General features: G+C 40.7%; 1 protein-coding gene across 1 annotated transcript in view; it reads right to left on the bottom strand.

The window, feature by feature from the left end:
- The window catches only part of LOC121541497 (laminin subunit gamma-3), a 224,050-nt gene that overhangs the window by 136,232 nt on the left and 73,658 nt on the right, over positions 1-14,160 (bottom strand). The window contains exon 5 of the mRNA XM_041850554.2: positions 9,952-10,140. Within this exon, the coding sequence (XP_041706488.1) occupies positions 9,952-10,140 (189 nt within the window). The remainder of the gene's footprint in view (positions 1-9,951; positions 10,141-14,160) is intronic.

The following is a 14,160-nucleotide window of genomic DNA, read 5'->3' as shown; positions in this document are numbered from 1 at the left end:
ATATTGTCCCATGTACATTGTGCAATTTACTGATGGTCCCTAACTAGGGATATCCAAAGTCAACGCAAATTTACCACAGTCAGTGTGCGTTCCACACCCACGTGTTGGACATTACCATCGTGTCGCATGCAGCTGCACTCCAAATGGATGATTGGGTGCTGCCATATGTGGGCATGTGGGCAGGATTTAAATAAACCCAACCTTAGGAAAACAGTCTCGCAAATCTCAGTTTTGGGCGGTACTGACTTTCTGACCAAAATGATCCTATTTACATTTCGTAATACATTTTGGGATATCACTTTACATTAAGTTGCCCCTATTACTATGTAACTAACACAGTAATAACTGCATTAACAACATAGTAGTTAAATATGTTTTACTATGTAATTACATGGTAATAGGGTTGTTGCAGAATCAGCTATTGCACAATTCGAACAATGAATGTGTAAGTACACATTGACTTGCTGAAGGTTATTCCACGTGTAACTACTGATGTTTTTACACATTTTATTGTTCCACTATGTAACTAATGTTTTGTAATTACACATTTGAAAGTCACCTGTGAATTACCATGTCAATAACTTGAACCAAAATCTGACATAGAACTACAAGGTGCCACTCACTACCGAATCCACATGTAATACCAGGGTTGATAAAAAGGTTAGGACCTGGTAACAACAACTATAACAAGGCATATCCTGTCATTAAGTACTGGTCATTATGACCTGGCTCAGAGGCTATACGGAATCAAGTGTAATGTAAGAACAACGTAGTTACGTAGGATATACTTGTAATTATCATAAACCTACCCAGGAGCAAGCAACTTAATGTAAAGTGAAACCCAGTAGAGTATAACTTTTATTGTTACAATGTAACAACTTTTGCAGACAACTGGCTATCCAGGATAAATTACTAGACAGGAGAATTACAATATTACAATCTTTAACAACCAACTCTGTAATTACAATGTTGTTACAAAATATATACCTGTACTTACAATGTACTTACCAAGGAGCAAGTAACTTCATGTAAAGTGAAATGAAATTTGAATTACTTTGTAGTTACAATGTAACAACCTTTGTAGACAAAAGGCTAACCGGGAGACAGGAGAAGTAGACAGACAAAAGCAACCATATGGCCTCAGCAAGGTTGACAGAAAATAACTACCACTTAACAAAAATATACACACAACATGCAACATGTAAAGTGTTGGTCCCATTTTTCATGAGCTGAAATAAAAGATCCCAGAATATTTCCACACACAGAAAGTTACTTTCTCTCACATTTTTTTCTGACATTTGTTTACATCCCTGTTACTGAGCCTTTTTCTCATTTGCCAAGATAATCCATCCACCTGACAGGTGTGGCATATAAAGAAGCTGATTAAACAGTATCATTACACAGGTGCACCTTGTGCTGGGGAAAATAAAAGGCCACTCTAAAATGTGTAGTTTTGTCACACAACATAATGCCACAGAGCTCTCAAGTTTTGAGGGAGTGTGCAACTGGCATGCTGACTGCAGGAATGTCCACCAGAGCTGTTGCCAGATAATTGAATGTTCATTTCTCTATCATAAGCTGCCTCCAATGTCATTTTAGAGAATTTGGCAGTACGTCCTCATAACTGCAGATCACGTTTAACCACGCCAGCCCTGAAACCCACATCCGGCTTTTTCACCTGTGGGATCGTATGAGACCAGCCACCCGGACAGCTGATGAAACTGTGGGTTTGTACAACCAAAGAAAAACTGTTTCAGGGAAGCTCATCTGCATGCTCGTCGTCCTCACCAGGGTCTTGACCTGACTGCAGTTCGTGTCGTAACCGAATTCAGTGGGAAAATGCTCACCTTCGATGGCCACTGGTACGCTGGAGAAGTGTGCTCTTCATGGATGAATCTCGGTTTCAACTGTACCGGGCAGATGGCAGACGGCAGAAAGCGTTTGGGCGAATGGTTTGCTGATGTCACCGTTGTTAACAGAGTACCCCATGGTGGCTTTGGGGTTATGGTATGGGCAGGCATAAGCTACGGACAATGAACACAATTGCATTTTATCGACAGCAATTTGAATGAGATCATGAAGCCCATTGTCGTGCCATTCATCCGCCGCCATTACCTCATGTTTCAGCATGATAATGCAAAGCCCCATGTCGCAAGGATCTGTACACAATTCCTGGAAGCTGAAAATGTCCCAGTTATTCCATGGCCTGCAGACTCACCAGACATGTCCCCCATTGAGCATGTTTGGGATGCTCTGGATGGACGTGTACAAAAGCGTGTTCCAGTTCCCGCCAATATCCAGCAACCCCGCACAGCCATTGAAGAGGAGTGGGACAACATTCCACAGGCCACAATCAACAGACTGATCAACTGATCAACTATGCGAAGGAGATGTGTCGCGCTGCATAAGGCAAATGGTGGCCAAACCATTTGGTTTTCTGATCCACGCCCCTACCATTTTTTAAAGGTATCTGTGACCAACAGATGCAAATCTGTATTCCCAGTCATGTGAAATCCATAGATTAGGGCCTAATGAATTTATTTCAATTGACTGATTTCCTTATCAACTGTAACTCAGTAAAATCTTTGAAATTGTTGCATGTCGCATTTATATTATTGTTCAGTGTAAATGTAATTACATTTGCCAAAATTAACTAGATAATTACTCATGCCTAAACAGAAATAAATAAAATAATTCAAAATACTACAGCAGGGAGCATGAGTTGGCCACAGAGGATCATTAGCTTCTTTTAAAAATGCTAGGGACTGTGTATTTGGGAAGCGTGCGTGGCAAATAGCCTACCAAATACACTACATGACCAAATGTATGTGGACACCTGCTTGTCGAACATCTCATTCCAAAATCATGGGCATTAATATGAAGTTGGTCCCCCCTTTGCTGCTTTAACAGCCTCCACTCTTCACTCGGGCCTCCCGAGTGGCGTAGCGTTCTAAGGCACTGCATCGGCCGCGACCGGGAGACCCATGAGGCCCAGCATCTTCCAGGATAGGGGAGGCCGGGATGTCTTTTCGTGCTCTAGCGACTCCTTGTAGCGAGCCCAGCGCATGCACGCTAACTTGGGTCGCCAGTTGTACGGTGTTTCCTCCGGCTGGCTTCCGGTTTAAGCGAGCAGTGTGTCAAGAAGCAGTGCGGCTTGGCAGGGTCGTGTTTCGGAGGACGCATGGCTCTCGACCTTCGCCTCTCCCGAGTCAGTACGGGAGTTGCAGCGATGGGACAAGACCATAATTACCAATTGGATATCACGAAATTGGGGGGTAAAAGTACCAATATTTTTATTTTAATACCCTTCACTGGAACTAAGGGGCCTAGCCCAAACCATGAAAAACAGCCCCAGACCATTATTCCTCCTCCACCAATCTTTACAGTTGGCACTATGCACTTGGGCAGGTAGCGTTCTCCTGGCATCCACCAAACCCATATTAGTCTGTCAGACTGCCAGATGGTGAAGCGTGATTCATCACTCCAAAGAACGTGTTTCCACTGCTCCAGAGTCCAATGGCGGCGAGCTTTACACCACTCCAGCCGACGCTTGGCATTGCGCATGGTGATCTTAGGCTTGTGTACGGCAGCTCGGCCATGGAAATCCCTTTCATGAAGCTCCCGAAAAACAGTACTTGTGCTGACGTTGCTTCCAGAGGCAGTGGGTGTTGCAACCGAGGACAGACAATTTTTACGTGCTACGTGCTTCAGCACTCAGCGGTCCTGTTCTGTGAGTTTGTGTGGCCTACCACTTCGCGGCTGAGCCGTTGTTGCTCCTAGATGTTTCCACTTCACAATAACAGCACTTACAGTTGACCGGGGCAGCTCTAGCAGGGCACAAATGTGACGAACTGACTTGTTGGAAAGGTGGCATCCTATGACGATGCCACGTTGAAAGTCACTGAGCTCTACAGTAAGGCAATTCTACTGCTAATGTTTGTCTATGGAGATTGCATGGCTGTGTGCACAATTTTATACACCTGTCAGCAACGGGTGTGGCTGAAATAGCCAAATCCACTAATCTGAAGGGGGGTCCACATACATTTTGTATATACAGTGTTTCCGGGAAATATTCAGACCCCTTGAGTTTTTCCAAATTTTGTTACGTTAAAACCTTATTCTAAAATTGATTCAATTGTTTTTTTCCGCTCAATCTACCCCATAATGACAAAGCAAAAACAAGTTTTTATAAATTTTTGCACAAAAAAAATAACAATAATGAAATATCACATTTATATAAATATTCAGACCCTTTACTCAGTACTTTGTTGAAGCACCTTTGGCAGCGATTACAGCCTAGAGTCTTCTTGGGTATGATGCTACAAGCTTGGCACACCTGTATTTGGGGAGTTTCTCCCATTCCTCTCTACAGATCCTTTCAAGCTCTGTCAGGTTGGATCGGGAGCGTATCTGCACAACTATTTTCAGGTCTCTCCAGAGATGTTCAATCGGGTTCAAGTCCGGGCTCTGGCTGGGCCACTCAAGGACATTCAGAGACTTGTCCCAAAGCCACTCCTGTGTTGTCTTGGCTGTGTGCTTAGGGTCGTTGTCCTGTTGGAAGGGGAACCTTCGCCCCAGTCTGAGGTCCTGAGCACTCTGGATCAGGTTTTCATCAAGGATCTCTCTGTACTTTGCTCCATTCCTCTTTCCTTCGATCTTGACTACCTCATGGCTTGGTTTTTGCTCTGCAATGCACTGTCAATTGTGAGACCTTATGTAGACAGGTGTGTGCCTTTCCAAATCATGCCCACAAGTGGACTCCAATCAAGTTGCTTGAACATCTCAAGGATGATCAATGGAAACAGGATGCACCTGAGCTCAATTTTGAGTCTCATAGCAAAGGGTCTGAATACTTAATAAGGTATTTCTGTTTTTTATTTGTTATACATTTGCAAACATTTCGAAAAACCAGTTTTTGCTTTGTCATTATGGGGTATTGTGTGTAGATTGATGAGGAAAATAATTAATTGAATCCATTTTATAAGGCTGTAACGTAACAAAATGTGGAAAAAGGGAATGGGTCTGAATACTTTCAGAGTGTTGCTGATTTTTTCGTTGCGATCACTGAAAAGCTGTTAAATAGACCTAGGCGTATAGCAACAATTCAAAATACCATCATAGGGAAAACATAGTTTAGAAAGCAAGTGGCTATTGCTGAAAAGGGAAGACAAAGAAAATACTCTAATCTGTCTCTAGCAGACCTGAGATGACTATATTTTTAAATATGTTTTGTGGAAAGTAATACTTTTTTGGGCGGCACAAATAGTTATGTTGGAGGTGAGTACAACTATTTGAATACATATCCGAAAAAAGTACTACTTTTTAAAACTATTTGATTACAGACCTGAGAAAGCAACTACTTTTAAAAAAACGATTTGAATACATCATGGTCAATAGTGTCAAATGCAGCACTTACATCCAAGAGTACAAGGACAGAGAGCTGTTTGGCATCTAAGATCATTTACCACTTAACTAAGGCTGCTCTGTGCTGTGGTGGGCATTCAAAAATACAGTTGGCACTTAAAAAATCATTTAGCTGTTTGAAAACCAATTTCTCCAGAATTCTGCTTAAGAATGGAAGGTTGGAGATTGGACGAAAATAGCTTAGAGCTGAAGAATCTAGATTACTTTTCTTCAGATGGGGATTCACAATAGCAGTTTTCAGTGCTTTTGTGAACAGAGAGTGATTAACAATAGCTTGCACTTCTTCAGATATGCAATTAAAAACGGTTTTGAAGAAAGTGGTGGGGATAGGATCGAGAAGGCAGGTAGAAGGCTTAAATTGTGCTATCACATTCCTGAGCATGTCTGTGTCAACCAGGGAAAATAAATCCATAGTAATTAAACTAACTGTTCTAGTTTTTGGTTCTTCATAAGATATTTGGCAGCCATCAAATAAATATTTTTGTTTGTTTTCAAATAACTTGCATATATTCAAATACCTTCAAATATTATTTGTTTTTCTGAGACGTAATTAAATATCAAAGGAAATAGTTGCCAATAGTTGCCTTTAGTTGATTCTCTATATTCGACTACCTCGAATATTTGAAAAGTTGGTATTTTCAAATAAACTACAGAATACAATTATTTTCTGACCAGGTCTGGTCTCTAGTTATCAAAATGTTCCCAATTGAGTGAACATTGGCCATTGGCAATTAGCCATATCCCCGGTGAGTGCATGCATATTCACTGTCTTTATCATTGGATCAGTACCACTGGAAAGATTTTTGGGGGACTATTATTTCCTCCTCCAGGCAAGATGGAGGTCATATTGTACAATTTGTGTCTCCCCTTTTTGGTAGGCCTAGATTACAGTGCCTTGCAAAAGTATTCATCCCCCTTGGCGTTTTTCCTGTTTTGTTGCATTACAACCTGTAATTTAAATGGATTTTTATTTGGATTTCATGTAATGGACATACACAGAATAGTCCAAATTGGTGAAGTGAAATGAAAAAAAAGAACTTGTTTCAAATAATTCTAAAAAATAAATAACGGAAAAGTGGTGTGTGCATTTGTATTCATCCCCTTTACTATGATGCCCCTAAATAAGATCTGGTGCAACCAATTACCTTCAGAAGTCACATAATTTGTTAAATAAAGTCCACTTGTGTGCAATTTAAGTGTCACATGATCTGTCACATGATCTCAGTATATATACACCTGTTCTGAAAGGCCCCAGAGTCTGCAACATCACTAAGCAAGGGGCACCACCAAGCAAGCGACACCATGAAGACCAAGGAGCTCTCCAAACAGGTCAGAGATAAAGTTGTGGAGAAGTACAGATCAGGGTTGGGTTATAAATTTTGGGGGGAAACTTTGAACATCCCACGGAGCACCATTAAATCCAGTATTAATAAATGGAAAGAATATGGCACCACAACAAACCTGCCAAGAGAGGGCCGCCCACCAAAACTCACGGACCAGGCAAGGAGGGCATTAATCAGAGAGGCAACAAAGAGACCAAAGATAACCCTGAAGGAGCTGCAAAGCTCCACGGCAGAGATTGGAGTATCTGTCCATAAGACCACTTTGAGAGGTACACTCCATAGAGCTGGGCTTTAGAGAAGAGTGACCAGAAAAAAGCCATTGCTTAAAGAAAAAAATAAGCAAACACGTTTGGTGTTTGCCAAAAGACATGTGGGAGACTCCCTAAACATATGGAAGAAGGCAATTTGTAAGTCGCTCTGGATAAGAGTGTCTGCTAAATGATGTAAATGTAATGTAATGTACTCTGGTCAGATGAGACTAAAACTGAGCTTTTTGGCCATCAAGGAAAACGCTATGTCTGGCGCAAACCCAACACCTCTCATCACCCCAAGAACACCATCGGCAGGGACTGGGAAACTGGTCAGAATTGAAGGAATGATGGATGGCGCTAAATACAAGGAAATTCTTGAGGGAAACCTGTTTCAGTCTTCAAGAGATTTGAGACTGGGACGGAGGTTCACCTTCCAGCAGGACAATGACCCTAAGCATACTGCTAAAGCAACACTCGAGTGGTTTAAGGGGAAACATTTAAATGTCTTGGAATGGCCTAGTCAAAGCCCAGACCTCAATCCAATTGAGAATCTGTGGTATGACTTAAAGATTGCTGTACACCAGCGGAACCCATCCAACTTGAAGGAGCTGGAGCAGTTTTGCCTTGAAGAATGGGCAAAAATCCCAGTGGCTAGATGTGCCAAGCTTATAGAGACATACCCCAAGAGACTTGCAGCTGTAATTGCTGCAAAATGTGGCTCTACAAAGTATTGACTTTGGGGTGGTGAATAGTTATGCACGCTCAAGTGTTCTGTTTTTTTGTCTTATTTCTTGTTTGTTTCACACAACAACAACAAAAATTGCATCTTCAAAGTGGTGGGCATGTTGTGTAAATCAAATGATACAAAAATCCATTTTAATTCCAGGTTGTAAGGCAACAAAATAGGAAAAATGTCAAGGGAGGTGAATACTTTCGCAAGCCACTGTAGATGGTTGCATCCAAGACAAGGTTGTTTTTATTGATCTGTTTGTCAGTGTGAACAGAATAGACTACTGATATGTTTCTTATTAAAAAATGTGTTGCTTATGTCTCCAGTCATATAAAGTGTAGTAGAATTGCATTAAATGTTTTTATAAAAGGTGAACATTTTCCCGTTCAAAGAAAGGAGAAGAAACATATCTGATTAGGCCTGCTCCATGTCACTACGCATTCAGACATGCATTGTTCAGAACAGTCTGTTTTTCTAGCATTGATTGAGTTATATTATCAGCCTAAATTATGACTATGCAATCTACTCATCACATTAGGAATAGTAGCCTATTTTAAATATGTCTGCAAATACGATGATAGAGGCCCAATTGAAAAAATTGCTTCCCCAAACCTGAAACTCACGTGCCGCCTATGGATGTCGACACTTGAAGTCGGCCTTGTTGTGACTTGATAGCGTGTATTATGCATCTATTTCACGTTGCACTGTATGTGCCGCTCCAGAAGTAAATGAGTCAATTCATGATGAGGTTGAGTAGTGGTTGACATTGTATATGCCATTCCACAGACCTTTAAACCTAATATTTAATTTTTGCTTGTTTTTGCTGTTCTCCAAATAGCATTTTAGAGTTTTAAATTGTGAAGAAATGCAGTAAATGAGCTTCAACTTCCCCAAAATTGCCATACCCTATAGGTTTAGCTGAATTGACGCCACTGGCTAGCTAGCTAGCTAAGGACATTCGTGAATAATGGGGAAATTCTAGCTAGCTAGCTTTACCACCACCCTGTATTAGTACGTATGACTAACTAAAATTGTTATTGCTTTGAGTCTGAAATAGGCAATTTAATTGAATGGTGTGAAAATGAATGGAAAATATATCCTGTATTCTTATTTCTCCTTGTTAGCCTATTTTCTGCAAAGGTTGTTACATTGTAACTACAAAGTAATTAAAACGTCACTTCACTTTACATTAAGTTGCTTGTACCTGTGTAAGTACATTGTAAGTACAGGTATATCTTTTGTAACAACATTGTAATTACAGAGTTGGTTGTTAAAGATTATTACATTGTAAGTAAAATGTAACGAAATGGGTTCAAACTAATTTTCTCCTGTCTCCTAATTTCTCCTGGTTAGACTGCAAAGGTTGTTACATTGTAACTAGAAATGTTGTTAAATTGGAACTACATTGTAATTATAAAGGTTATACCCTACTGGGTTTCATGATACATTAAGTTGCTTCCTCCTGGGTAGGTACATAATAATTAAGTATATCCTATGTAACTACATTGTTCTTACTTTACAGTTGATTCGGTATAGCCTTTGAGTCAGGACATAACATAGGAATAAACTAAATGAAAATTACTAGTAGTTATTGAAAGGGTGTGGTGTGTTACAATTGATGTTACCAGGTTCTAGCCTATTTATCAACCCTGGTATTACATGTGGATTCAATGGTAGTGGCAGTTATTAACATGGTAATTCACAGGTAACTTTCAAATGTGTAATTACAAAACATTAGTTACGTAGTGGAGCAAGAGAATGTGTAATAACATCAGTAGTTACACATGTGGAATAACCTTCAGCAAGTGATGTGTAATTACACATTCCTTGTTCAAATTGTTTAATAACTGATTTCACAACAACCCTATTACTATGCAATTACATAGCAAAATCTATGTAACTACTGTGTTGTTAATGCAGTTATTACTGTGTTAGTTACATTGTAATAGAGACAACTTAATGTAAAGTGTTACCAATTTCTACACTAGAAAAAATGTTTCTGACTCATATTGATGCCACATAGGCCGTTTTCAACCAGAGAAGTAGTTTTTTGGGGGTTCAGTTGCTCTTTAATGATCAATAACAAGTTACAGTGACGGATTGAATAAGAATGAATGAATGACAATGAATGAAACATTGATTGAGTGAATAAATGAATGTTCATAATGCCACAATATGAAACAGTCTAAAATAGATGGTTTACCTATGGCGTTACAGTCGCAGGGCCTGCATAGGTCCTGTGGTGACCGTCGGTAGTGGTTCTCTTTGCAGCGTTCACAGTGCGGTCCATCAGTGTGGTCCCTACAGTCCACACAGCGCCCCCCACTCCCTGTGCTACGGTACTGCTCCGCATCGAACACACACGCATCCGCTCGCCCACTGCAGTTACACTCTGAGGAGAGAAAAAGGAGGAGGTGGGGGGGGAGAAGAGTGGGGAAATAGGGAGAAGAAAAGGGGAGAGGGAAAGAGCGAGAGGGAGAGGGAGAGAGAGAGATAGAGAGTGAGATGTGGGGGCAGAAGAGAGCGATAGGGTAATAGCAGCGAGAGAGAGATGGGAAGGAGAAGAGAGGTAGAATGAGATGGGGGAGGAAAAACGAAAGAGAAAGGGTGGAGGTTATGTTTATGAGAAATTATGTGTGTGGGATTGTATCATAATTTACAGGCTGGTTACTAATGTCAATTCACACGGGCAAAATGAGCAGCCAATCCCTTAGTCATGGGGCACCGCGATAACTTTAACACATGTTTGTACAAGAGACAATTACTCAGGCGATAATCTCCTATCACAGGGCTCCGTTAAAATACGCTGCATGCATTTCCTCTCCACCGCAGTGTTCTGCTGTCTGCCTATCTGGCTTCCCGAGGGGGGATTGTAGGAAATTACCAATTTTATTACACATCAAGCTCTCTGTTGAGTTTGCAATAACCATATGATTATTCCTCCCTGATGCTGGAAGATAGGATAGGCTTCATTCTATTTGCCTTTTGCTCCACAGTGTAGGAAAAGAGTGTATCAGCAGTTAGAGTATATTGATTGCTAGAGAGTAGGCATATTCACTAGACTCTCAAGATCATCAAGGACATAAAGCAGGGCTGCATCCACACCTTATCACGTGTCATTCTCAAGTTATAGGATTCGGGCCTAAGTGCATACAGGTGGGCATACAGCAAGATATGAAAGTCTGATTTGTAAATCACTCTGGATAAGAGAGTCTGCTAATGACTCAAATGTGAAAATATAAGATATAATACAACCTACAGTCAACTATTTATTAATTTTGATTTGACATTTTGCAGGATGAAATCTCTTGAGATGCACCATCTCGTTTTCAAGATTACATGTGTTGATTTTTGTTTACTGTTTATGTAGCAGACGTGATGGTATGAGATTAAAAAAGCCTTAAAGATGATCATGAGTGATAATGTTTGTGACTGCAAACAGATTGAGTCTGCCTGAGTCATTACACATGTATTCAAGGCAGGTAGCTCAGGTGCACTGATTAAAACCGCTTCCTAACTAGGAACTGGATAGTGTGCTAAACATGACACTTAGGGCTGCTAAGTAACTTCGTAAGAAGCAGAAGGATGTTGTGACAACCATGAGTGTGTGCGTGCTTGCATGTGTGTGTGAACTTTGCTCAACTCTCTCTCTTGGCTGAGAAAATATAGTCCTTTTCAATTACAGTGTTTGTGTTCTGACAAGCAGGGCCGTATGGTGCTAGTTCCAGACACATGCCTTAGACGGCAGAGAGGCGAGAGAGAGCTTGGCCCGGCAAGCTGCGTCAAAATGAGTTTCTATCTCACTGGATACAGAGGGTGGAGTTACAAAACAGAGAGCGTTTTGGGATGCATTTTTATTCCTCTCGTACTTTCACATACAGCGCATCTTTTCTTTTTTGTAGGGAGTTGTATTTATTGAATAATATATTCACTTCTTCCACAGTACATGCAGCAGTCTATTTAAGAATGCCATCTGTTATGTACAGAGACTGAGGCTTGCATCCCAAATGGCACTCTATCAAAAGTAGTGCACTATATAGGGATTAGGGTAGCATTTGGAACACAGCCTGAGTGTAATTCAAACAATCTTGTTGCTTAATAGAATCTAGCATAAAAACAATTCACGAGGCGCCTTTCCTTTATAGGTTTATCCATCCAACCAATTACAATTCCTCCTCAGCAGCATTCAAAGGAGCCTTTCACCGCTCAGCGCACAACGCGATAATCCTGAACCCCAAACATGCATGCACGGACGGACAGTACACATGTGCACATGGAATTAATCTTCATTATGGTACACCAACATCTTACAGATGTTACATTTACATATAAGTTCAATATTATTACAGTAGGTATGCTTTGTAAATACAATAATATATGCCATTTAGCAGCCACTTTTATCCAAAGCGACTTACAGTCATGCATGCATACATTTTTACTTACAGGTGGTCCTGGGAATCAAACCCACTATACAAGCATTGTAAAGGCCATGCTCTACCAACCAAGAGCCCTCCCCAAGACCCCTTCCCAACGATGCAGAGTTTAAATGATAAAAAATAATAAATAAATTGTGACACAAGAAGTTATATCCAGGGAGTACCAGTACCAGATCAATGTCCAGGGGTACGAGGTAATTGAGGTAGATACTGTATGTACATAAAGGCAGAATGTAGCTGTGGAATCGGCCTTTGTGGCTATGGAAGGTAGTGGAAACCAGACGGGAGGCAAGAGAGATGAAGAAGTGAATGAGTTTTTGGTGGCGTTATGGTTTGCATACTATCACAAACAAAATACTAGGGTAGTGAATTCAGCTGTAAGCTAGCAAGGAAAGTTAGCCTACAGTTAAGGCTGGAAGCTACCGGTATCGTCTTGTAGTGTTCTAGCCTGTCCCTTATGGAAAAGCAACATTAATTTCACGTGAACACGTGATCTCGTGTGATCATTTGATTTAATGTGAAGTTAATGTGATAACATGAGACAACGTGAAGCAACATGTGAGAAAATGATCTCGTGATGCAAAATGTGAAAACGTAACCCAGGATTGTAAACTGTCATGGTCAAAACATGTTGATACAACAGTAGCTAAGATGGGGAGAAGTCTGTCCATAATAAAGCACTGCTCTGCCTAACAACACTATCAACAAGGCAGATCCTACAGGCTCTAGTTTTATCGCACCTAGACTACTGTTCAGTCATGTGGTCAGGTGCCACAAAGAGGGACCTTGGAAAATTAAAATTGGCTCAGAACATGGAGAGCTAATATTAATAATATGCATGTCAATCTCTCATGGCTCAAAGTGGAGGAAAGTTTGACTTCATCACTACTTGTTTTTATAAGATGTGTTGACATGCTGAATGCACCAAGGTGTCTGTTTAAACTACTAGCGCACAGCTCGGACACCTATGCATACCATACAAGACATGTTACCAAAGGTCTCTTCACAATCCCCAAGTCAAGAACAGACTATGGGAGTCGCACAGTGCTACATAGAGCCATGGCTACATGGAACTCTATTCCACATCAGGAAACTGATGCAAGCAGTAGAATCAGATTTAAAAAACTGGTAAAAATACACCTTATGGAACAGCGGGGACTGTGGAAAGACACACACACAGGCACAGACACACATACACATGATAAGACATGCACTCTACACACAGGTACACATGGATGTTGTATTGTAAATATGTGAGAGTGGAGTAGTGGCCTGAGGGGACACACTAAATGTATTGGGTAAAGTGTTTTGAAATGTAATGTCATCTAATATTTTTAATTGTGTATATACAGTTGAAGTCAGAAGTTTACATACACTAAGGTTGGAGTCATTAAAACTCGTTTTTCAACCACTCCACACATTTCTTGTTAACAAACTATAGTTTTGGCAAGTCAGTTAGGACATCAACTTTGTGCATGACACAAGTAATTTTTCCAACAGTTGTTTACAGACAGATTCATTCACTTATAGTTCACTGTATCACAATTCCAGTGGGTCAGAAGTTTACATACACTAAGTTGACTGTGCCTTTAAACAGCTTGGAAAAATTCCAGAAAATGATGTCATGGCTTTAGAAGCTTCTGATAGGCTAATTGACATAATTTGAGTCAATTGGAGGTGTACCTGTGGATGTATTTCAAGGCCTACGTTCAAACTTAGTGCCTCTTTGCTTGACATCATGGGAAAATCAAAATAAATCGGCCAAGACCTCAGAAAAAAAATGGTAGACCTCCACAAGTCTGGTTCATCCTTGGGAGCAATTTCCAAACGCCTGAAGGTACCACGTTCATCTGTACAAACAATAGTACCCAAGTATAAACACCATGGGACCACACAGCCGTTATACCGCTCAGGAAGGAGACATATTCTGTCACCTAGAGATGAACGTACTTTGGTGCGAAAAGTGCAAATCAATC

Source organism: Coregonus clupeaformis, chromosome 27 (genome assembly GCF_020615455.1).
Source record: "Coregonus clupeaformis isolate EN_2021a chromosome 27, ASM2061545v1, whole genome shotgun sequence".
Lineage (NCBI taxonomy): Eukaryota > Metazoa > Chordata > Actinopteri > Salmoniformes > Salmonidae > Coregonus > Coregonus clupeaformis.
Note: the sequence above shows the minus strand (reverse complement) of the source record. Positions and strands in the feature narration are given on the sequence as shown.